This window comes from Lethenteron reissneri, chromosome 23 (genome assembly GCF_015708825.2).
Source record: "Lethenteron reissneri isolate LAM-NWPU_2019-01 chromosome 23, ASM1570882v1, whole genome shotgun sequence".
NCBI classification, from domain to species: Eukaryota; Metazoa; Chordata; class Hyperoartia; order Petromyzontiformes; family Petromyzontidae; genus Lethenteron; species Lethenteron reissneri.
The window spans coordinates 12,895,825-12,921,399 of record NC_083801.1 but is presented as its reverse complement, the minus strand read 5'-3'; the positions used below and the strand labels follow the sequence as shown (position 1 = coordinate 12,921,399).

Here is a 25,575-nt window from a genome sequence, read left to right as displayed (position 1 = left end):
TTTCCATGAAATATTTAGAGCAAGTTTTTAACTAAAAACCTTTTGAAAGGATCACCGTGCCCTCCCATCGCTTTCAGCAAATTCTATGGCCCCAAAGCATTCCAGACTATTTATGAACGGCAGGTGTAAGAGGCATGGTGCTCTAAACTTTGAAGAATGGAAGTGCAAAGACAAAGACACACGCATGCATGCATGAATATGACAATCATGATCAAGATGGAGAAGATGATGGTAATGTTATTTGTGATAATGATATTGCTATTTCTGTTATTGCTGCTGCTTATGTTGCTTGTGCCTTAAATTAGTACCTGGTATGGTGGTGTTCTAGTGGTAAGGATTAGTGGATTGCCACAGGATCGTCTTCATTTATCATAATTTATCATCACCATTATCTTCAACTATCATCATTTGTTATTACCATCATCTTTACTTACAACCATTTATAAGAATCATCATCATCTTCACCTATTATCATCATCATCCTCATTTATTATGACCATAATCTTAATTTACCATACTAATTTATCATCCTTTATCATTAGAACCACTATGAGTTCCAACGTTATCATCATCATCATCATTGTCTTCCTCTTCATGATTATCATTATCATCATCATCATCCAAGCCAACTTTGGCTGAGTGTGACAATTCTTTGCTTAAGCGAAGTACAGAGAAGGTCTCACACGGACGAGGCCTAATTGGTTGCCTCAGTCCATTGGCAGGGTGAGCATGCTGATGAATCCCATGACCGCTCCCCTGGCTACTGACGCGCTGTGTGGTTGTGTGTGGAGTGCAGTTATAACCATTCCACAAGGAAATTTCAGTCTCATGAGTAAGATTTGCAAACGAACTCGAGCCCCGTGTATCAGCAGGGAAGAAGTGTCTTTTAGACTAGGTGGTAATGAAAATACTTTTAGGGGTTGATTGCTAGTAGTAGTTGCTATTGACTACAGATGGACTATTTGTGAAAAACAGGTGTCTGAGGCATGGCTCTACATCCCAAATGGAAGAACAAAAGAAGGATTGTGCAGGATTGTGCATTCACATGCAGCCCTGTGTGATGGTGCTGCGACTCTTGGGAGTAAGCTGCGATAATCACATTATCTGCAGAGAGACTCATAGGTCAAAGCCAGGCTGGTATTTTCTGTCCTTGCATGCATGGTTTCTGTAAACATTAATGTTCATGCATATGATATGGGCACATTTAGGGCATTATCCGTCATTAAAATTAACATTCACACTGGAGATTATCCTAAATTAGCATATTGTGTTGGAAAAGGTACATTTCTTCCCACTCACCATTCCATTTGCCACTCACCATTCCATTTGATGAATTTTGTCTTTTACAACAAAAAAAACTACAAGCCATATCTTACAAAATAAATCATTACTAATTTTGTTTTCACACAAAGCCTATGCCTCCATTTACAGACATTCACACAACACACATGATCAACCGGTGTGTGCGACTCAACCTTAAACCCTCACGTGCGATGACTGGTGTCGATGACTGGTGTCAGCTGACCTCGGATGAATTGTAATTACAATTGCGGGAGCTTGGTCAGCTGAAATTACAATGACACTGTGATTGCAATTCAATACATGTTACACAATTGTAATTGTAATTATACACTGGGTGTCAGTGTCAGGTTTAAGGAAGCTCGTTGCAAAATTCTTCACCATGGATCTTGGCGACAATATGCTGTGCCGTTGCCATTGCTGCATGGCCGTGTTTTTTGTTATTCAGAGTTTGTGTTGGTTGTATGCACTTTTGTTGAACTTCTTTTGCACCATACGTCGCCAACCGTGTTAATCAGAGGTGCAGAGGAAGGACAACGAACTTAACAGAAAAAGCATTTCTAAAGAAATTAGCTTTCAATCTAGATTTAAAAGTGCATAGCTCCAGTGGCTTCCTAAAATCGGAAGGAAGAGTATTCCAGATGGCCACAGAAGCGCATGTGAAAGCGCAGATAATATTTTACGTGCCTCGGTGTGGTTAGACTTTCGCTGGAAAGGCGGGATTCCCTCACAAGGCCTGCGCACCCTGCTTTGCAAGAACTTTCCTTCAGAAAGGCATATCCGATAGCTCAGTGGATCTATCAGCTGCTTGGTTGAAGAGATGGATTACCGTGTCTTATCGTAACTCAGGTCGCTGGTGCTCGTGAAAATTTACCCTCACGTAACCGATAGTGATGGTGACAATGGACCTCCAATGATGGCCATTGGTAAATTGGCCACAGAAAGTACCCTGGGTTCCTTTATCCAGCACTATAGGCTGGACACGTTGGCCTCCGCTGATGTCGCTTTTTGGTAGGGGTGTTCTCCCCGCTGCTGTGTCATTGATCAACGTGGGTTCCCACCTCCTCAGTTTCATCTCTGGCAAAGGTTAATCATATAGAATGGTGAGGGTGGCGGTGACACTGAGAAGAAATATATTTTTAGGACTAATGTAAAAAAAAACGCATACATGTCACCGCCACTCCAGTTCCCTCCCACCTCCCCTGTGGATTGTCTGATCATAGGTATTCAAGAGCTGTAGGAGGACATTCAGAGTCAAGGGCGTTGATAGCTGTGAAGCTCTCCATTACAAGTTGCCACCTATGGGATTTCTGAGTCATAGGAGACTGATAGCAGCCGGAGGTGATATCACTTCAGAAAGGGCTGGATGAGTCCATATCCGCATGTCATTGGGTATAGGTCACTGCAAGGTGGCCTGTACCATTCAAAGTATAGTTGAGCTGCAAACACATGTTACATGAGTTGAATGGTGGATACATGATGCAGTTGTGAGATGTGCCTGATAGTGTGGCTGAGTAGACAAAAATTTTCATATGGAATAGCAAACATGGTGGTGATATGAAGGAGATATTAGTTTTAACGTAAGTCCTAAAAAAATCCTTCTATTAAAGAACATGGGGAGAGGAATTCTCAGAATTTGTCTTGAGTGAGTACTTGTTTAAAGGATCAACGTGCTATGTTAGTCATTCTACTGAGTGACAAACGGGAATGGTCACCAATTTTTGGGAACACAATGAGGCGATTCGCCTGTATAATCAATCTAAAAAAAATTGTGAGGGCAAATGTGTCGGTGGGAATGTTTTGCTGTATTTAAAAAAGATGTTGACAAAGTAAATATTTTATACAACATATGCGGTGCTACAAAATTGAGCCATTTTTAAACGCTATAAAAATAATTTACTTTTCTGGTTAAATGCATGTTGGGGCATTACACTATAATATTCAGTCATAAGCAAATATCAAATTACTTTCACAGTGAATACTTCTACATGTGCATTAAAAAATTTATTTATGAAAAAAATTACGTGATTTTTTCCTCCATATTTAATCCAGCTACAGTTTATTAAATAAACATGTAGTATTCTTTGGGTCTTTCAGTAAAGTCACGTAGAACATTTTTTTTTACAAACAACTACGACGTTTCGATCGCAACACAAGCAATCGTCATCAGGAGAAAAAAGAGAGGAAAGCTGCTGAGGCAGGATGTTTTAAAGGTTTGAAATGGGTTTAACCCAAGGGTCATAACCGAAGTGGGCGGGGCTAGTGATGTTAAAATGAGAGATTTTCATGTTGATGTAAGATCGGAGAGCTACCTCCACGACAAGGGCGCGAAGGTGGCCATTGTATTGTGAAAGATTAGCATGTCAATGTAAGATCGAATGCGGAGGTGGCCATTGTATTGTGAGAGATTTGCATGTCAATGTAAGATCGCATGCGGAGGTGGCCATTGTGTTGTGAGAGATTAGCATGTCAATGTAAGATCGCATGCGGAGGTAGCCATTGTATCGTGAGAGATTAGCATGTCAATGTAACATCGCATGCGGAGGTGGCCATTGTATCGTGAGAGATTAGCATGTCAATGTAAGATCGCATGCGGAGGTGGCCATTGTATTGTGAGAGATTAGCATGTCAATGTAAGATCGCATGCAGAGGTGGCCATTGTATTGTGAGAGATTAGCATGTCAATGTAAGATCGCAGAGCCACCGCCACCTCGAGGACACGAGCGACGGTGGCTGTGTTAGTGTGAGACATTTAACCTGTTAATGTAAAATCAGAGAGTCGAAAATAACTACTAACATCGGAAGGTAGGATGGAAACATCACAGCCAGTTATGATTTAAACTGGTTAATAACGTCCTTGCAATGATTTCTCAGTTTGTAGCCATCTTCTCGGTTGAAATGGTGTCTGTGTCTATATATCTGGATGGCTTCATGAACAAATATTTGTTGATAGCCAGTGGGCTTGCAGAGTCCCTTCGTCTTGGAGAAATCAATTTCGTGTGAGCCCACCGCATTAAAACAATGATCAGCCACGGCCGAGGTATTGGTCCTACAGTGTTTCAGATCTGCCTTATGTTCACGAACACAGCTCGAGACATGTCGCTTAGTTTCCCCAATGTAACTACTGCGCAGACACAGCTTAGTTTGTAGACGCCGGGGTATTGCATGTCAGGGATCACATCCTTCACAGATCTCCTGATGACGATTGACGATTGCTGGTGTTGTGATCGAAACGTCGTAGTTTTTTGTAAAAAAAATGTTGCCCTATGTGACTTGACCGAATGACCCGCAGTCACGAAAGCTTTAAGTCAAGATTTAAACATGTAATATTAACCATTTATATAATTTGCACACAATGAGTCTGAAGTCTTGCATTGATTTTACAACTTTTTCTAGATATTGAAAGTGCTTTGTAACTATTAATTATACGATGCTATTTAATACTTTTTGAGAAGTATTTTAAAATGTCATTGACTTCACGAGAGGTCTCACCGTTGGAGACGCTTCAAGTGGGAGCCTCTGGTGAGATCCCCAACCACTTATGAACCAGGGCTGGTGAAACCAATTTCAACCACCCCCCTATGGACAAAAACTAGGGGGACATTTGATTGATCCAAATGAATGCGATCAATGACAGCAAATTTTCTTTTAAAATTAAAGCAAGCGTCCCAAGTTAGGTGCACTGAAGGGGAGGATGGATTTTAGTGATTTAATTATATTTTTAAAGAGTGGAGTGGCCAGAATAATATGCAGGGGTAAAGGGCATGTGAATGACAGACATGAAAGGGTACTGGGACCACTGCTAGATTTTGTTATTCATGGAGTGCAGACTTTCATGGGAATACATGTGCATCTCCCATAGTAGGATGTGATCTAACAGCAATCCTACTTGCCAAATCTCATATCTCTGGATACATCACTCAACATTGAGTCCTCCTGCAATGGCACGTGGTTGAGTTCTAACACATCCATAAACTCTACCTTGATTGAACTATTCATACTCTTGGGCTTGGGAATGTTTCATCCTTTGGCTGCCATTCCATCACCAGTCTCATCCATCAACCATCATCCTTTATTGCCATGTGTACTTCCCAATCCTCCTTACTTTACTCAAAACTCTATTTGATGCCTCTTCAGTGTAGTTGCCAGAATGCATCGCAGCATAGTTTTCAACTTTTGTTACGTTATTTTAGAGTGCGTATTTCCAATCCATGTCACAGTGGATGATATGCACTGATTGAAAACGTTCTTCTGCAACACATTGCTCTGTTATATTTATGATAAAAATTTTTTTCTAAAGCACCCCACCTTGTTCTTGGGTGCCTCTTTACTTCATAACTTTGATCCCAGTCTGCCTTCATTAATTGCCCAAGGTATACATTTTAGGCTGTTGTTTTTCAGTTGTGTCCTCAAATGGCTGTTTTAATTTGTACAAACTTTTAGATGTGACTTTTTTTGCTCTTTATCTTGAGCTCAACTTTGCAGCCTTTTTTTATTCTACCATTTCTTATCGTTCATATTTATTATTTGTTTTAGTGTTGTTAGCAAATGTCAGATGGTGAATATTTTCTCCATTTAAATGTTTGACTTTATTTGTTCATTCAAATTTTCGGAACATATCTTCTAATTATTCTATCAGTAGCCTTGTATATTGTTTCCTGACTCCTCTACTAATTTGTTACACACAATATAATTGTAGCTGTTAAATATTTTAAATGGGTTTGATCTTGTATCTCTGAATAGGGCCTTCGTTAATGAGAGCTTGATGACTGCATCAGTTTAAAATGACTTTAAATACGTTTTCCTAGTCTATGTATGTATGTTGAACTTATTTTGCACCATCTGTCACATCCTCTTGAGCCTTCTGCTAATCCTTCCAGCACCATGAGTGGTAACCGTCATATCCCTGTTGGTTGTGAATTCTAATATATGCTTTCCTCTGTTTTTCCTGTCTCTGATGTAATAATAACCAATCCTCCTATCTCTGCTCCTTATCCCTCACGTTGCATTGACGTCTCCCAACGTGATAGTGTTGTGTGTTTTGCCCATTTACAAATTGGTTCATTTCTTCATACATTCGGAATGCTACATCAGCATGACTTACTGTTGGGGCCTACGTATGAAATACATTGATGTTGTAGTGGTTTGAGAGCTTTAATATTAACTAAACAACTCTCTCTGAATTACGATTGAATTCTAAAATGCCGTATTTGATTCACATAAACGCTAAGAAATACACACCTCCATAATTGCTGTCATGTCACCCTCTGCAATAGAAAGCGTTGTCACTATTGACATATATGGAGTGTGCTCATTTCTTCTCACCTCAATTTATTTTTACGTCCGAATTTATTTCTCCCATTGTTGTCTCCCGTTCAGCAAGGTTTGACTCTGAAGAGGAGTATGCATGTTTTATGTATCATCTTCATCATCATCATCTTCAGTCGCTTGGCCCTGGCCAAAGTGCAGTGGTCCCCACAAGATGTCTCCAGATGACCCTATCCTGAGCACACCACCACCACCACCACGCTGAGCACAGTCCAAGACGGTGATGTTTGAATGTCAGCCTCAACAGTGCGCGTCCACGTCAATCGTGGTCTGCCCAGAGGTCAGCTCCAGTCCCACGGTAGGCTGTTGATGATTCTGCGCGAGGCATCCAACCGCGCAGACCACAGTAGATGCTGTTCAACGAGGAACCTCAGCGTTGGTGATGTGCTCACTGAAGTGGATGCAGACACCACTGCTTTCCTGCGTAGCGACGTCGTTATAATGCTGGAGCATCAGATGTATCTGTCGAGCGTGGCAATATTCAAATGCAGAAGTATATAGTCAGTGGTTGAAATAAATAATCCAGCATGCTCATGTGAATGGTTGGCCTATAAAATGTCTCGGTGATTATTAGAACCCCTGCTCCTTCACCTCCCCAGACAAAGTTATGGCTCGTGCACCCAGAGCTGCTGGGGACTGGGATCTGTGAAGTTATGGGTGCTGCTTCACAATACAGTACATTACCATTCAGGGCAGTACGAGTTCAATAAGGGAGCACATTTTGTTTCACCTCTCACCGATTATAATAGAACCAGTGGGGGTAACCCTGTCCAGTATAGCTCCTCAGATCTTAAAGCAGAGATGGGGAACCTTTTCATTTTGTGTTTAGCATTATTCAAACATTAACCAAGACCGCAAAAAATTAGGGCTCACCAATAGCGCAATACAGTAGAACCTCGGAGATCGAACGCACTAGAACTCGAACAAATCGGTGTTCGAACGATATTTCCGAACATTTTTTGCCCCGGAAACCGAACGAAATTTGGAGGTCGAACGGGCAATCACGACTTGAAAAAAGCCTGTACGGCTGAGACGCGTATGGCCAGCGTGCATGACGCTTGCCCAGACAAAGGGGACTCCCCTTCCAAACAATAACACCACCACCTCTTCCTCCTCACCACCTTCCACTCAAGCCATCAACTCTCCTTACTACAGGTAAAGTGAAGTTCAATGTAAATTTATTTCATTTATTCCATATATTCATTTATTCCATTTATTTATTGTGTTTCTTGTTTTTTGTATGATTTTGAGCATTTAATTACTGTAAACTTCGTGTAAAAATGTTTTATAATTAGAGATTTCTTGTGTCTGGAACCATTTAATGTAATTTACATTAATTCTTATGGGGAAAATTAATTAAATCGGAGTTCGAACAAATCGGTGTTCGAATGGCCTTCTGGAACGAATGAAGTTCGATCTCCGGGGTGCCACTGTATTGCAATGCCTGTGCCTTTTTCCTCGCACTAACGTATCGATGTCATGTCCCATTTTCGAAATAGACACACAGCTGAGATGCTTGTAGTGATGGATAAATCTACTTTGTCGGCCATTGAGAAGTGTTACGCCTCATGTGCCTGCAGGCTATACGAGACAAAGTCATAGCCCATCGACCCCTCGTGCTTCTTTACCCCATTAAGACAACGACCCATCGTCACTGAAAAAGAGCTTTGTTAGCTCAGTGGGCCCTACCTGAAATAAACTGACTGACTGACACTTGCCCTTATTTAATGGTTCTCCCTGTGTTGGAGGGGAGGGGAGGTGGAGATTAAACTGAATTATATCAAGCTCATACGGTAAGGCAGTTCATCCATTTAAAGCGTGGTGCTTATTTACGTTTCCATCTGGATTGCTGACGAAGACACCTTCCTATTTATCGTAATTATGGAGAAATTACCCTTTCAAAGGTGCTTAGGATTTTTGTTTGTTTACAAAATTAGGCGTCTGGTGAAGTTACACTTTTCAGGAATAACAATGAGTATATTTTAAGGTTAAATAAGCTTACCATTTTTGTAACAAAAAACTCACATGCGTCAATAACACTGCCTTATAAAGAAAGCGTCAGCTGTAGAGTATGACACGTGACGTTTTGGGCGAAGGACGTTCTTTACAGCCACAGAGAGTGCAGCTCATGGACACTATTTTCGTTTATTGTGCATCACTGCCAACATAGTATCACTAAATAAGTGGTTTCATTTTAATTGACTTAATTTGTACATTTAATTGCTCTAAAATTAAGAATCTAATTGAGTTATTTACAGTGCACATTTTTTTAAAATATCTATATTCACAGTTTACTATATTGCATTGTACAACTGCTACATTCACGTGGTGAAATTGGTGAAATTGAGGTTGGCTCAAATGGGGTGTGATATTATTTTGCCATTGGCTATAGAATGGTATATGAGGTGTTGGCTGTCATCACAAGTTAAGCTGCATAATATTTGTTTTACCATAAAATATACTCTACAGCGGCACACATCTACAGTTTACAAACCGCTTAAAAATTCCGGAGTGATGTAGACTCCTTAAATATATTTGCCTTTGAAGAAAAAACATGAAATACGTGGTTTTGTAGGTGATCCATAACCTTTTGGAATGTCTTGTGGATTATTTAAGAATGTGGCAGGTTGCATGTTGTAAGGAGTCATATTCCATACCAGGAGATTTACGTGAACTTGAAGGCCGTCGAACAGACACTAACATTTAATGCAAGATTTGAATAAACTATTCATAAACTGTTTTAACCTGAATGCAGCATCATTTTTGGCCGAATGTTCAAAAGCACATTCAATACGGTGTTTAGCGGAGGAGTATCTTTCCATTTGCTTCAAGAGAATTTAGATACCAGAGGAAGTACCCCGTCGCTGGACGATAGACCCCCAACATTCCCATCTCCCCACTCCCTGGTGCCCCCCCGCCCCCCCTCATATGTGACAACCCCATAATATGCTGTATTTTCACTCGTGTTGAAAAGCATAAAGAAATATGGAGCGTTTTACATGGGAAGTAGTCGAGGTTTTCTTACTTAAATTGATACTTTTAATTTATAACACCTGTGAAATGTAATTACCGTAAACGCGTAACAGAAATGTTGCACACTCGAAATGAAGGACGTGGGCAGGTGCTCCAAATCGAGGGTAAACACATTTATTGTGGTAAATCTGTAAAATGCACACACAGCAATCTTCAACCGAGTCACCATTAACCATGTGACTGGTGTACAAGTGCAGTTAATCAATAACCTTGCCAGCCCCCTACAGGCTCAACTCCGTTATCGCATACTGGTGTACACACATGCATCGATGTACTGCACAGCACATAAGGACTTTCACAAAACCACACTTTACTCCCTTGCTACACGAGGAAATAATTTAAAGAGTGGTCCATTCCTAATGTGCCACACTCTCCCCCACAGAATGAGTGTCATTTCGACACTCCATTTTCCCCCTTGCAACCTTTTGCAGTCTTTTTTCTTAAACTGGTCATGAAAGGAGTTTATAGAATCGTGAAAACAATTTCTCTAGAGATCATATCCCTTCCAAGATAGCGCCACTCCATAAGCTCTCTTTTTTGGGTGAGCTCCAACTCTTTGTGCACAAAGAGACAGGAACCCAAGCATTAGATTATGCTTTTGGAATTACCAGACACTCTGGTATTAATTATCCATGCTTCACATTTTACGGATCAGAAATGGTTAGGATTCTTTTCCCAGTACCTGTTAAGATAATGCCTTGTGGAATTTAGTTCTTGGGTACTTACATATCAGCCTACCAACATACTTGAGACCTTTTCCTAACCATTTTTTTCCATCTTAAGCAATAACCCCTTCTTAACATATTAAACACAACACTAACAAAAAAATATCTTAAACAACTTAACAACCAAATGACCACAGCTTATAATTTGTCTTGATCACCCATGTTATCGGGCTTCTTCACCGCCAGCTTGATCTGGTGCTTGTTGGTGGGCACGTCTGTGATGAACACCAGCGTGTTGTCCTCGATCTTCTTCATCGCCACCTTAGTCGTCAGTGGGAACTTGATGATGGCGTAGTGGTCCATCTTGTTGCGCGTGGGTGCGCTCTTGCGCGGGTACTTGGGTTGCCGCTGCAGCCACAGCATGTGAGGCCTGGAGAACGTGGGGAAGGTGTGCACCCTGCGCAGCACGTTCTTCTTGGCCTTCAGCGCCTTGGCCCTCGCCTCGCCCTTGGGCCGCGCCTTGGCCCCCCGGGCCTTGCCACCCTCGGCCCCGTGGGCCTTGCCGCCCTCAGGATGCCCCTTGCCTTTGTCCCCCTCGGGCTTGGCCGGAGCCGCGGCCGCTGCTTCCTTGCGGGGCTTGGGCACCATGATGTGAAGAACGTTCAGATCCTTGCACGACTGTCTTTACATATGGTGCCCGTACAATTTCTTGGTCTGTCTCGTTGGAAGAGTTGATCCCCATCAGTGTACTCTGGGAAACTCTCCTGCCTGGCTCGCCATAAAATGTTGCACACTCGAAATGAAGGACGTGGGCAGGTGCTCCAAATTGAGGGCAAACACATTTATTGTGGTTAATCTGTAAGATGCAACAGCACGTGTGTCACACACAGCAATCTTCAACCGAGTTTCCATTAACCATGTGACTGGTGTACAAGTGCGGTTAATCAATAACCTTGCCAGCCCCCTACAGGCCCAACTCCGTTATCGCATGCTGGGGTACACATGCATCGATGTACTGCACAGCACAATCAGGACTTTCACAAAACCACACTTTACTCCCTTGCTGCACGAGAAAACAATTAAAAGAGTGGTCCATTCCTAATGTGCCACAGAAATTTACCCGAGCACTGGGAAATTGAATAAATCAACAAGCAATTGACATGTTTGAACTGTGACGGTTTCTTCGTAGATAATTTTACAAGTCAGGAATATCTCGGTCATACATGATGGTATGTTTAGTGTAGCCATGTCTCAGTAACATCAACACATGGCTACAATTAACAACAGCACAAACTCTACACGCCGTGCTAGACCGGGACCAATATCATCGTGAAGTCGCACACGCCGTTAGGCAGCACTAAAGAAGAAGAAGCCATGTCTTTCACGCAGACAATGGTGGAGCCAGGATTTTCAGGTAGGGGGGGGCAACCCCTCCAGCAATTAAAAATGATAGGAGCTGTTAGTCCTGTCATGTGTTTTCAACGTGCTTGGTTAAAATGGAGCATGCCAAGAAGGAACATTTGTAAATTTACTTCCTGCTGAGTATAAAAAAACGAATCCATTAAAAGTTTGATTCTCTTTGAAATTGTGCTAGAAAACAATTGTAAATTGCGTAGCATTCACAATGTAGTAAAACTTGGTCGATGATAACCAATTGTCTTGGTGATTAACAGGATGTGCTGCCCAATTTATGTTGAGGTTGAAAGTCACTGTCGACTGTCACGAGGGCCATATAAACTGCAGCACCACCAAAGCAGGACTTGTCGTCTCAGGATTGCCAAGGACAGGTGATGATGTCCTCTCAGACAGCTGGGACCATAATGCCATGTCATGAAGCAAATACTGTAACCCATTTGTTCAGAGTAGGGGCACACCGCATAGCACTTTAATGCTTCGCTCATATTGTGAATCCGAATTCAAAATTAAAAGAGTATTTTTTGTGGTTTTGTTGCAATTCGCTAGCAAGTCCATTTGTCTCCCTATGTCACCCTGTATTTTCCCCTGTCTATGCGTATTTCTGTCTCCTTTCTCTCTGGTCTCTGCCTCTGTATCTCCCCTTCACAGTGGGGGTTATTAAAAGTGTAGACGGAATTCATTTTCAATTGTCGATTTTAAAAGAACTGTGAAGTCTCCCCCCCCCACCCCCACACACTTTTTCTACTCTGAATAAATTCTTATTTTATTTAAACATGCTTTTGAGATACTTTATTTGCATTCCATCAATGTTTTATTGTCTTTATGACACACAATTTAAAATGCCATAATGAAATAAAAAAAACATAATTGTCATCTGTGTTTATGATCAAATCACCGTAAACACGCGCAATCCAGTCAGATCACACAAGGCGGGTTTACATCTGGAATATACTGTACTTGAATGGGTTATCGGCAGGGCTTGTCAGGTAGGTGTGAGCATGGGGCAGCGCGTGGCTTACAGGGGAAGGTAGTGCTGGGCATCACCCCCTTCCTCTGCGTGGATTCTCTCCGGTTTCCTCCCACGTGAAGTCACACATTGATGGTGTTGGCCCGACATCCCAATGTAGGGCCCCCATGGAAAAAAAAAACTAATCTTGAGACTTTCGTCCATAAATCATTGGCAAATGGTATATTATTGTAAAAATTTTTTTTTTTATAATGCACCGCTACAATATTTTTTTTATTCTGAGATTCCACGGTGTACAGGATAATCTACCCCATAATTAAATGACTGTCATTATTAACATCCTTTAATAGTGATGCAGACCAGCACAGTCGGTGGTATGTGCAATATTCCATTTGGTGATAAATTGTACTTGCAGTTTTACACCTGCAGACACCACCCTGGCAGTTGTGCCCCCACTGTGGCGCTTCCACGCATTATGCTTGATGCGAGCAGCTGTCTATAAACACCGTCTGTGTGCCTCGCAGTGATCCTGCGCTTGTGGGTATTATCAAGGGACCTTGGACAAAGACTGCACATTACATTTTATAACTCTTCTATTCGTATAATGTGTTCAGTGTGTTTACCTTCTCAGCGGGTGCATACACAGTTTGGAATCCAATGGAACATTCTCACCAAGTTATATTATATATGTACAGCTGCTAGTAAACATTATCACCGTCGACCGAGTAAAGGTGAAGTTTACTGCAAGAAAACGTCTCATTGCTAGCAAAGTCATCGATAGTTATGATGAAATTGGTTTCCTATGCAACATACACGCTCGTAGTGTGTACATGCTTTTATTGACGAAGTTTGCGTTTATTGTGATTTGCTCAGGTGTCTACTCGAGATAGGATTCACGCTTTCCTTAAGCCATTATTTCAAAAAGTTATATCCATAAATGATACCGTGCACTGTCTGTTCTACCCCCTTTCCCTTCCCCCAAACATGAATGAGTAAATTGTCATCGAATTGCTGTAGAGTGACTAGGTTCCCACAGAACAATGTGACAGGTGTTGTAATGCCATGCTTGTTTCATTCGCAGTTTATTATAGGAGGCACGATGCTCATCATGTATAGATGGCTGGAGGTGAAAACAAATAAGTAATGCTACGGACCTGGCACCCTAATCATCTTTGTCAATAAATACTAACTTCCCCAATAATTCGTGAATAAATAATTGAGTTTATGGAAAACATAAAAAGTATACAGCATTGCTTCATTTTAAAAGGAGAAATTGAAGTCCCAAAGTACTTTGGATAGAGTTAAAATTATTAACGTTTTCATAATAATTGTGCTTTTTTAATATAAAATTAAAACGGACTGAGTTGACAAAACATTCCCAGTTGATTCAAATTAGTTTTTGGTAATTACTGGACACTATTCGCTGATGGCATCAAATTGAGTTACATTCACGTAATTCAATTTTTTTATCAGGATGGTTTGTAAGTTTTTTTAATTGGCTAATTATTGTAGCTGCTTTTTAATATTCTATGGATGCAGCAGGACTGTAAATACTGCAATAGAATATATATTAGTTTGATTCTGATAGGTTACAGAGAGAGGAAATATGTGAGATAATCATAAAAAGATTATTTATTTAGATGTTCAGTGTGCTTACAAAATAATGTATGATTTGGGTTAAATATTGTATTTAAGTTAACCCAACTTTAAGTGCATGGAACACTGGCTTCTTTACAGAAAAAATATGAATATTATGGTTTGTGCTTAACATTCCATTGCATGGCAATTTCAATGCCTGCTTATTATATGCACTCTCCATTACCAGACCTTAAACTGCATAAAAAAATAATGATAGTGAGGTAATTGATTCTATTACGCCAATTTTAAGCAGTCTAAAAATATATATCCAACCATAATAGTTTCAGTAAGCTATTGTATTTTCGCGTCATGGGTAAATACTGGGTGAAATTTGGCATATTTTGGTTGAAAACATGAATGTACAACTTGCTTGACTGGCATTTGCCTGGAGTAGATGCACAATGATAAGTACATTGTACAACAAATATAGTATTGGAGGCCTGTATAAGCACACATGTAGTTACAATAGCCATTTCATGGAACATACACAAGCAGTTTCAGTCAAATACATGTACCGACACATTCATGCACAAAAACACACACGGGGACGTACATACATAGATATTCAGTCGAATTAGAGAGTACACGCTGCTGCATGCACTTGCACTCTTCTCAAAATCAAACGAATGTACACAATTGCTCAAACACTCAATACATACCATAGATGCAATATAAAATAAAAACACGTCTTAATGCATATATATATTTACAGCCCTCTTTGTCAACAAACTGCTGGGTGAGGGCTATCCCACGCCATGCGAGTTGTGGGAGGGGGGGGCTATTTGACCATACTTTAACACAGTGGTCAGCGTTGGTGATAACATAGTTCAGTACAACAATACAGTTGTCTGGACTTAGCATCGCCCCACAGCGGCCTGCTGTTTATTATTATTAAATCCTTTATATTAAGTTCACTTGCTTGCTTGCTTGTGCGCTTACGACCATGCAAATAACCCACTTCCCGTGATCCAATCGAGCTGACATTTTGCACACAGACTCGTTGTGCGTGACAATTTATTTTCGTGAAATTTTTTTACCATAACGTTACACTTTTTAGGAAAAAAACATTTATATTTAATTACCAATTGCTTAATGGTAGCAGGCAATCATCTGACCCATAGGTGGCAGCCATCTCAAGCCAGAGGACGAGAGGACTCTAGCCGCCACGCATATAAAGGATTTATAGTGAAAAACTTTTTTTTACGGGTTAATTTTTTTAAATGTTAATGGTGGTCGCTCATGCAATGACTATCCAGGCTCAGCCTTACTTGTATTCTGGGATCTCATGAAGTCAAGCACATTCCAGGTGATTTGGCCAAGGACATTCATACTTGCTTGGAACTATTAAATGACAGCCATTTGCTAGATTGAGATTTTTAAAGGTGCACATATTTTGACTATTTTAAAATGCTATTAAAAATATCTGAGAAAGCACAATGGTTCGTCATTATAGTTATCTGTAATCATAAAGGGTACGTCAAATAAATATTCACGTGTTGACGTTGGAAAGGTGACCTCTTGATCAGGCTACATTGTTAAAGGAGATACAATATCAATAAAAAATGTGTTCCTTTTTATTTTATAAAGCCATTTCCATGTAATAATTGTTAAAAACACATGTTGGTATTCGAGTTATGGTAAAACGTGGTTTTTTTTCTCCATTGGACTCATTCAAAAATTCAGTGTAGCCACCATCCTAATTAAACTTTTTTTGTCGATCATAAATACTTGTACATTTTAAATATACATTTTTCAACCGAAAAAGGCTGTTTGAATTAGCAAGGGAAAGGTCACGAGCAGGGAACACGTGGTGTTGGAATCCCACATTGATTGCACACTGCCTGTGTTGGTCAATGACCAAGCCACGAGAGCAAAAAAATATCTGACAACAATGTGCTTGTTGCCAGCAGTCGAGCCAAGTAAATGATATTTGACATGCAATTACAGAAATGCACAGTGAGAATTCCCTAGCATTACACTTGATTTATCATGCCACATGGGCACAGATTATCCCAGAGGTACAATGGGTGACCTTGGAACGTTTTCTTGATTGATTGTTGTTGTTTTTGTTTGCACAAACCTTCGGTTTATTTTTCAGACTTAAAGGTTGTGGATCCAATGCTATCTCTAGCAATCAGGCACAAATGCAGGCTGTCACACACAAAGTCATGCTTGCTCACGTGCATTGACACTCCGACACATTCGTGCACGGACAGGCACACACGAGGGACTTCACTGACAACTTGGCAAACCACCCCTGAGCCCTTCAACCCTTCCTGCTTCCCGCAAAGCCGCCGACTAAAATCAATAAACTACAAATTCAAGCACAGGTAGATAAGGTGTGTTTCACTACATGCGCGTGTCGTTTTAAAGTCAAACTGCATTCATGAAGCTATATTTCATATTGTAATATGTTATACCGTGTGTCTTGTAAACATAAACAATGCTGTAAACTAATATTTGAAAGGCAGAATTATATTATGAACACCTATCACATACAAGGCAAGTGCATATTTCTTGCTGTGTCAAATAAAGGTGTAGTAATAAGAAACGACAAACCTGGAGTAGATTTAACAACACCTATCTGACATTGGTGACTGATCTTATACCTTACAACACGTGCGTAGCATGGGTAACGGCACAAATAATATTTGTGCCATATTTCCTAAGAAAAGCTCCTTCAAATGCTATTTTCTATTGGCTGTGTAATTTAGGCCAATGTGGTCTGTCTTTACTCCTCGTGAAGTCATGCAGTTCCACCAAGTCACTAAAATTCAATTCCAAACAGCTGTAATTTTTACTTCAGGGTAATTTGCTCACCAAAATGGGTCGTGTTCTCAGTGAGGATGAACCCGTGCATGTCAGTGGCCCCGTGTACACTGTTTCACGGCGATAATTTTTGACGTACACAGTCACTCACACATTCCTCGATTTGGCCTCGCTCAAAAGCCCTGGCAATCTGTGCCTAAACCATTGCTGTTCGTAAAACTAATTCATTCCAATTACAGATGCTACAGAATGATTGCGAAGTCACTTAGACTGTCTAAATCTGGGACTGGGCTCTTATTCCCTGATCCATTGAGAAAATAAATTATCTCCAGCTCAGCGGTATGGGGGGAAATGTGCTGGAGATGTGTTTGTAAAATGGTTTATGGAAAAATGTATCAAGCCTCATTACAAATAGGTGAAAATGTCTTGGAAAGCATTTGGCTATTGATTTATATATATATTATCTTGTTTCCCTACATATAAACCCATAATTAAACAATACATGTTTATATTCGGGTAAGAGTGTAAAGTGTACTTTTAAATGTGATTATTGAAATAGACAACCCGTATATATAAATTATCAGCAATTTTCACGGGATTACAAATAATAAATGATTACCTGAGTACTTCTCTGTGGTTGTTCAGACTGGCTAAGATCCTCTTCGTATTCAGCAGTTGAAGAGACTGTTCAGGTAGTACGGTGACCACAATTTGAATGTTAATAATTGACATAAATACGGCTGATTCAACTCAGATAAAAAAAATTAAGCTTAAAATCTAACAACCATTATGAGCCATGCACAATAAACGTAATGGAGATGCTGTGTGGGCAGTGCAGAAAACATCCATTATTGTGCTATACTGCTATGCTCCCCACATATATGCTCCCTGTCTTTGTCAACTCACACTCACCAGCATGCTCAAATAACTCCCACCCCACATGGTGGAGAGATGCCCTTAAACCAATAGTGAATTGACATTTATACTGCAGCAGATTCACTGATTTGGTGTGAGTGAAGCTTCAGGGCATATGCATTTCCTAGAATTGCAGCGGTGTCACTGGAGAAAGGTTTTGCGGTGTGAAGGAGATGCTATACATCTTGCTTTATGTGTAATCACTTTATTGCAGTGGTAGCAAAAACATTCAGATATTAGGGTACAACTCACAAAATCAGCACGTTTCTTCTGTAGGGTGGACCGATGTAGAGTTATATTATGACCAGCAATATTGTAGTGGGAGTTGCTCTCACAATCACTTGCTTCGTGTCATATTTGTTAGAGAAGAGCTTCAATAAACACTTATTAAAAAATTGTACGTCTTGTCTACTTGAATGAATATGTATTTACCTTTTAAAATTTTAAAGTGAATGTCACAAACTGTATAGACAGTATATACAAAATAAATGTATTAGTATAAATCACAACATACGTACATTTTTTAAAAATACTGTCTTATTGTAGACTGAAATGCAATCATTTATGAAAATTGTGGTGAAATTATTTATATACCTTGGCAGATGGCCCTACGACTCTATGTTTTCATCACATAATGGTACTTAAAGCAATGGCAAGATAATAATGTTTTGTAACCCTGGAGGGAAGTTAATTACCTCGGACACAGACTGAAAGCAGTCATAGGTTGTACAATATTACGAACATTTATCACAGCGTAAAGCCAATGTTTGTACTATATTATTTATGTAACAATTTTAGGAGTAAGTGAGGGTCAGGCCCTCACTCTGCTAATGAGTGGTGGACCCTGACAGGGTGAAAATACAAATGCGTTTTTTGAACACCAGGTCCTCTGAGAGGCAATTACTTTCTCAATGAGACATGTCCCTATCACGGTTGTTTATATTCTACTCTGGTAGTGATAACAAGCATTAACGCTTTCCTTACTGATGGCCTTCGCAGGAAATTCACCAGTTTTTGATGCAATGTGCAGGACAAACTGATACATTATATTTGAAACTATCAAACGCCACTTCAAATCCAAATTTTGCCTGCAGTCTTTCATTGATTTCTTATGTAACCAGATTCTATAATTATTTCATCATTAAAGCATAATTTCATTCAATTGCTTTAAAGTAACTTATTACACAAATATCATCAGCAGCCTTGTTCTATCCATCGCTAGATGAAAGCCTTCCCACACCTATTCCATCCTTCATGTAGATGTAACAATCCATCTAGCTCCTGCACATGGCATGTTATCTTCTTTAGCTGCTGTCTCATCAGCAGTATTGTCCATTTGCAATTCCCCCTGTCCAAACCCACCTCCCTTTATTAATAGTCAACATGACATCAGTTAATTTGCGTTTTCTCTGTTATTCATGCGATCTTTTTTCCCTGTCTTTCAGTGCAGTTCCCAGCATGCATCTCTCCATGCTTTGCACACATTTCAGGTTTTGCTCCAAGTTTTCAGTGCATATTTCCAATCAATTCGTTATTGTAGGCAATATTCACTGATTGATAGTTTTTTTTTACAAGTTACACTTCAATATTTCCGAACAGTGGATACATCTAATCACGGGCAAAAACAAGATGTCAAAATCTAGTGCGTGACACAAGTAATATTATATTGAATCTAAGCAGCATCATAACATCTTTCGAGATGGGAAATGTTAAAATGAATGTCACCATTTAAAATGACTAAATAGCTAACATTGATTTTAATGGACAGTGCACTGACAGTGAGGGGGCAAAATTAAATAAAAACAGAAGACACGGCTGAAACTACAATATGCATGTTGCAAAAAAGAGAAAAATACGAAAAGGGATTTAAAGGTAAAATAAGAGAATATACATAAATCTGTAAATCCTTAAGGAAAAGAATGAGAACACAAATTAGAGGAAAGCGCCACACAAAAGTGATTAAATATGTTGTAACACGAAGTAGCAAAAAAGAGGCTAAGTGATAGATGTAACTGTGACAACATCCATGGAAACAGTCGTAAAAAAATAGTGGCGGAATTATATAAAACCAAAATTACAATGCCCAGAAAAGAAAATTATGTTTCAGGTGAGAAGGGTGTTTTTCATGCCACACCTGAAGAGGCAAACGCTGTCCAGCAAATAATGGAGAAAGGGAAATAAAGCTCCTGGACCAGAATAAATCAAAGTAGACATCGTTCAAGAAGCTCAAGTAACTTATGGATCAAAATTAGAAACTTTTTTTCTACAAAATGTTATTCATATAAATTAAGTACCTCAGTTATTCAATGACATCTCTATCATTCCTCTGTGAATAAATGGAAACAAAACAGATGTGTAGAATATAAGACCCACTTGCCTATCATGATACATACAAACGTTTTACCAAGGTCACGGATAACCTAATCACAATCAGTGTAGTGGCTAATTAGTTACAAGAGCGAACCTATTTTCTAAAATGGTTTTCTTTAATTTATAACATAGTACTGTCCTATCAATCAAATCAAAGACAGGACAAATGAGTTGGCAATGCTGCAGAGCCATGGAAATTTTACTTTCGAAACCCATTGTCTGTGTTAATGCTTCAGTCTCCACTGAATGCAAGGACATGATGCAGTCTTTCAAGGTCTCAAAAACCAAGGCCTTAATAAAAAATATATGAAAATGATCAAAACCAGGAAAGGAGATATGCTCTCACCAAGACTATTCACAGTGACAATCGAAGATATTTTCTCATAACTGGATTGAAGATATAAAAACACAACCAGCAATGGAGTAAGTATGAATCATCTCAGATGCAGTGACGACACAGTCATTGCAACATCCAATGGTAATATATTACAGGAAAAGATGGGAATAACTTAGCACAGAAAGCTATGAATTAGGGCTACATATAAACGTCGTGATTTTTATTTTTATTTTTCTTCTATCTACGTGGCTTTACCGAAAGACCCAAACAATATGAATTCCTGCAGTCACGAAAGTTTTAAGTCGAGTAAAACTACAGTGAAATACAAATTGGTGTTGAAAGGACACCATTGGAAACACACCAGAGTAGAGTATGTATATATATGTCTAGGGTAGTTGTTGAGGGTGGATTTCATCATTATTACACAAATATCATCAGCAGCCTTGTTCTATCCATCGCTGGATGAAGGCCTTCCCACATATATTCCATCCTTCATGTAGATGTAACAATCCATCTAGCTCCTGCACATGGCATAGAGATAAAACGTATGATTTTAAGAGGTGAGAAAGATGCCGATTGAGTAATTTTGGAACATTCAAATACGATCACGAAAAGCGAGATCACAATGTGCCGAGAGAAGAAGGTGACAGTATCCTGTGCATGTGAAAGATTTTTGCAGGCACTCACAAATCGTGTAAATAAAGATTGTGAGTATGGATAAAATCCAGAAGCAGTATAACGCTCTTATAAACGTAAACAATTATTGTGCATGAAAGTTTATCTGAACACTGTTAATGGAGTTTGAGAACCCCCGATTGTACCCATGCAATGTCATTAAAGCAGACTTGAAAATCCAAGTGCACAATCGCATGAAGCATTTCTGTTGGTAATTTATTCATCTGTGAGGTTGTTTTTGTTTCAATAATTTGTTCCTATGGGTGATGTTGATGTCGAGCAACAACTTTAATTTTAAACTTAGGTGGTTGAGCTAGATCAGGGGTCGGCAACCTACGGCTCCGGAGCCGCATGCGGCTCTTTACGGGCTGCTTCTTGACGATGAGTACGATGTACTCAGATGCATTGCGGCTCTTGAAATACTGAATTTTGTACCGAATTGGAAAGAAATGGCTCTTCTTGTTATTTTGGTTGCCGACCCCTGAGCTCGATGATTGTATCAGGAGGAGCGGAGTATGTAGCTTCGTATTTGTGAATTGGGTGTTGAGTCGTTTTATGTCCATGGTCTGTTCTGGGTGACCACAGTCGCACACTCGGCATTATTTTTTATTTTCCTTTTGTGCATCAAGTAACCGCATCTGTCTTGGTTTGTGCGGATGGATAGCAAAGTCAATGAGATTTCCTTAAATAAAATTGACAATTTATTTCGTGATGCTGATTATGTAAGCATTATTATTTAAGGCTCTTAATGTTAACAATTTTGATGTATAGTATTGCTTTGGCCTGTTATCATCACTCGTCGAACTGTAAAAGAACAAAATTAAGTTTGCAAAGCTTAAAAATTTGTACGCTGCAGAAAATCGTATCTTTTATTATTTAAGTAGCACCTTTATCCAAGGCGCTTTACAAAGGTTATGAGTAGAACAATGAGGGTAGGTAATACTGATATGGTGAATAGGGATGGGGTATGTGGAGGGAGATTCGATTTAAAGCTTTCGTGACTGCAGGAATTCATATTCTTGGTTCTTTCGGTAAAGTCACGTAGAAGGGAAAAAATAAAATAATAAAAATAAAATAAACAGAGCTGTCGGAAAGACAGTGTCCTAATTAGGACGCTGTCTTTCCGACAGCTGTTTCTTCAACTGAGGACGGCTGCTTGCGTTGTTGCCGAAACGTGGTGAGAATTTTATTTTATTATGTTTTATTTTTTTTATTTTATTATTTTTATTTCTATTATTTTTATTATTTCCCTTCTACGTGACTTTACCGAAAGAACCAAAAAGATGAGGAGGGAGGTTAGTGGGTGCGGGAATTACCGGGGTACCTATCGATGGATGGAGGGAAGGATGGTCAAGGGAGAAGAGGTGGATCTTGAAGGATATTGAACAACACTTGTAATATAACTAGTTTGGGTGTGTCTGAAAGTTAATGTTATTCATAATATAGGTTTTTGGGTTAGATCACGTGAATTTAAATGTGTCGTTAAACCCACTACCACCTGACACAGCCAATTACTAAGGTTTGTCATGTAAACAAAACATGGCAATTCATTAATCGGACAACACACCAGTGTGAATTGGTGTGCTATTTTAGTAACGAATTGGAATATTTTTTTAGGTGAAAAACCTTACAAATTGGCTGTGTTGGGTGGTGGTGGGTTTAACGATACATTTATATTTACACAATCTAACCCAAAAAACTCTATTATGGAGAACATTTGTCGTGAAAGCCTACGTTTTAAAGTGAATGTTATTATTACAAATATACTGTACGTATATTCCTACCGTTTTAAAGCAAATTACAATTTTCTAAAGTGGCTTTTATTGTGATTTATGTTTGTGATTCATTGTCCTTTTCGAATGTACTTTGACAGACAGCCACACAATTTTATTTTGCCATTACAAAATGTTGCTCAAACAAAATGGTAAGTTGATATCACCGAAAATGAAAATGAATAACCTAAAATAAAGTCTGAAAGCAATTACAGTAAATTCAGACCAAATCTAATGTAAGAAAATGTATTGATATTTATATATACAATTGTATTAAAATAAGAGACAACAGTAACTAAACCTCATGGATCAGCATGCCTATTGATGAGCTCAAATAGAGGCATGCGGGTTGAATATACGACGAGTTACCGACTGTAATAACACATCAAACATTGTAACGGTTACGTCACCCACATTGAGTATTTAAGCATGTAAATTACATCTTCATTTACTTGCACTTCCTTCACCACTGCCGTAGCGTCTCCCCGTCGCCTCTTGGGGTCGTGTGATGAATCTGATCTCTCTAGCTCATGGAATGATCCAGAAGACAGCGTTCCAAGACCACGGAGTTAAGGGACGTGGCTTCTGATGATGACCCCAAAGGCTTGGATGTTCGAGGGTGAAGGTGAAGGTGATTGAGCCCAGGTGTATTTGCCGAATTAATCTCAAGTGTTGCCTTGATTTAATGACATGACTGTTTCGTTAACTCTCAATTATCCATGGGCGGACTATATCTGGTTTGTGGATTAACCGTGCCTGCCGAATAAATGAAATATTTTACATGCATGCTGGTTTAATTAGACGCAGTGGCTCACTGCCCACATGCCCGCGGGCGTCCACAGGTACACTGATTTAAGTAAGCAATAAGAACAGACAACATATTCTCCATGTTCACCACATTATACGTAGGTGAACGATACATCCGTTTCCGTACGCTGATCTGTGTATAATTTGCAAGTATCCGTGTGTTTTTATTTCTTTAATCCAGACAAACTCCTTGGCCTCCCATCGTCCAGGAAAACCACAGTTAACCGATCGGCAGTTCACGCGTAGTGAGGTAAAGTGTGGGTCCTCTGACCTCTTCAAAGACGCTCTGACCAGCGTGGAAGAGTAGGCGCTCTTGCGCGCCCTCTAGTGATGGCTACTCTACCAGCAGTGTCACACGAGCAAACAATTGCATGGCTGTACCTTTACCTCTTAAAGAAGCATAGCATATCAACACGAGCGATACAAAGGGTTTGGGTGAAGAGGTGCATCGTGTACCTGATGAACTGAGTATCAGTAATTGCTGGCCAAGGCTCGCCTACATAAGTAGCGAGCGATATCTGAACCGGTCCTGGGCCCCTTTTCCACCAACCCGCGCTGACCAGTGTGGTGAGGCAGTTTCATTTATTTCATTTATTTGGTATAGCCCTGTGAGCCATTTGGCTGTTGGTCAAACAACTCCTATGACCAACACGGTGTGAGGAGAGGCTTTCATCAAACAGTTTCCTCTTTTCCTGGAGAGGCATTAATTACATTGCTCCACTACGTTTATGATTCTGTTTCAATAAGATGCCAAATATTAAATTTGAAACGATCAGAAAATGTGTGAGATTTACAATTAAATTATGAAATATAAATGACGATGGCGGGAGGGGGGGGGGGCATTTACTCTATTTAAGATCTGTGTGTGTGCCCCTACATGTTTATTTAACATTTTTATCGGGTATCTAATACTGACAGCTACAATTCACCATCTCGGCAGCTTTTTGGCTTCATCTACCCTTCAAATTGGGCTTTGTGAGCATGGTTATATAGGACAGCAAACAAGGAGCAATAATTATAAATGCATGACAAGATAATAACTGGAAATGTGCACATCAACACACATCAGAATATTGTAAAGAGTGGATTCAATATGCATGCTTAAGTTGAGAAATGTTCGCAGCTTTATCATAGCTGCAGTAATGCACAAACTCATTGTACTAACGAGCCATTTGTTACTCAACACCTTCTGCAAGCAGAACATTGGATTCCATAAATGTCGCTTTACGAATCTGGCCATGAAGTCCGAATAAGAATTAAGATGTTCTATGAAAAAAAAAAGTTAATAAACGAAGCTCGTTTCATAGCGATGCCTATGAGCTGAAACACGGTTTCAGCATCCATGGTGTCTTCTGGAATGGTCTAAAAGAAAATGAATGAAAATTGTTTTTGGGCTGACATTAATTCACAAAGACTGGTTCAACAAATTAATTACATGGTTGGCTGTAAATCAGCTAATAGGTAGGCAATTAGCCATCAATATTTAAACATCAGTTTTAGTATTTCCTTTGGTACCATGTCCATTGGTGCCATATTATACAAGCTGCTGGTTTTCGTGATATCTTCAGAGACTAAGGAAATGCC

The 25,575-nt window shown here is 39.7% G+C and overlaps 2 protein-coding genes across 4 annotated transcripts in view; one reads left to right on the top strand and one right to left on the bottom strand.

The window, feature by feature from the left end:
- Positions 1-25,575, top strand: part of LOC133346003 (acid-sensing ion channel 1-like) — a 193,239-nt gene that overhangs the window by 59,374 nt on the left and 108,290 nt on the right. The window lies entirely within an intron of this gene.
- Positions 10,470-10,973, bottom strand: LOC133345771 (large ribosomal subunit protein uL23-like). The gene has a single exon (XM_061556738.1). The coding sequence runs from the start codon at positions 10,971-10,973 to the stop codon at positions 10,524-10,526; it is 450 nt and encodes a 149-aa protein (XP_061412722.1). The 3' UTR covers positions 10,470-10,523.

Bases quoted from the DNA above. Each gene is read 5' to 3' on its own strand.
- LOC133345771 (XM_061556738.1), bottom strand. From the start codon at position 10,973: ATGGTGCCCAAGCCCCGCAAGGAAGCAGCGGCCGCGGCTCCGGCCAAG.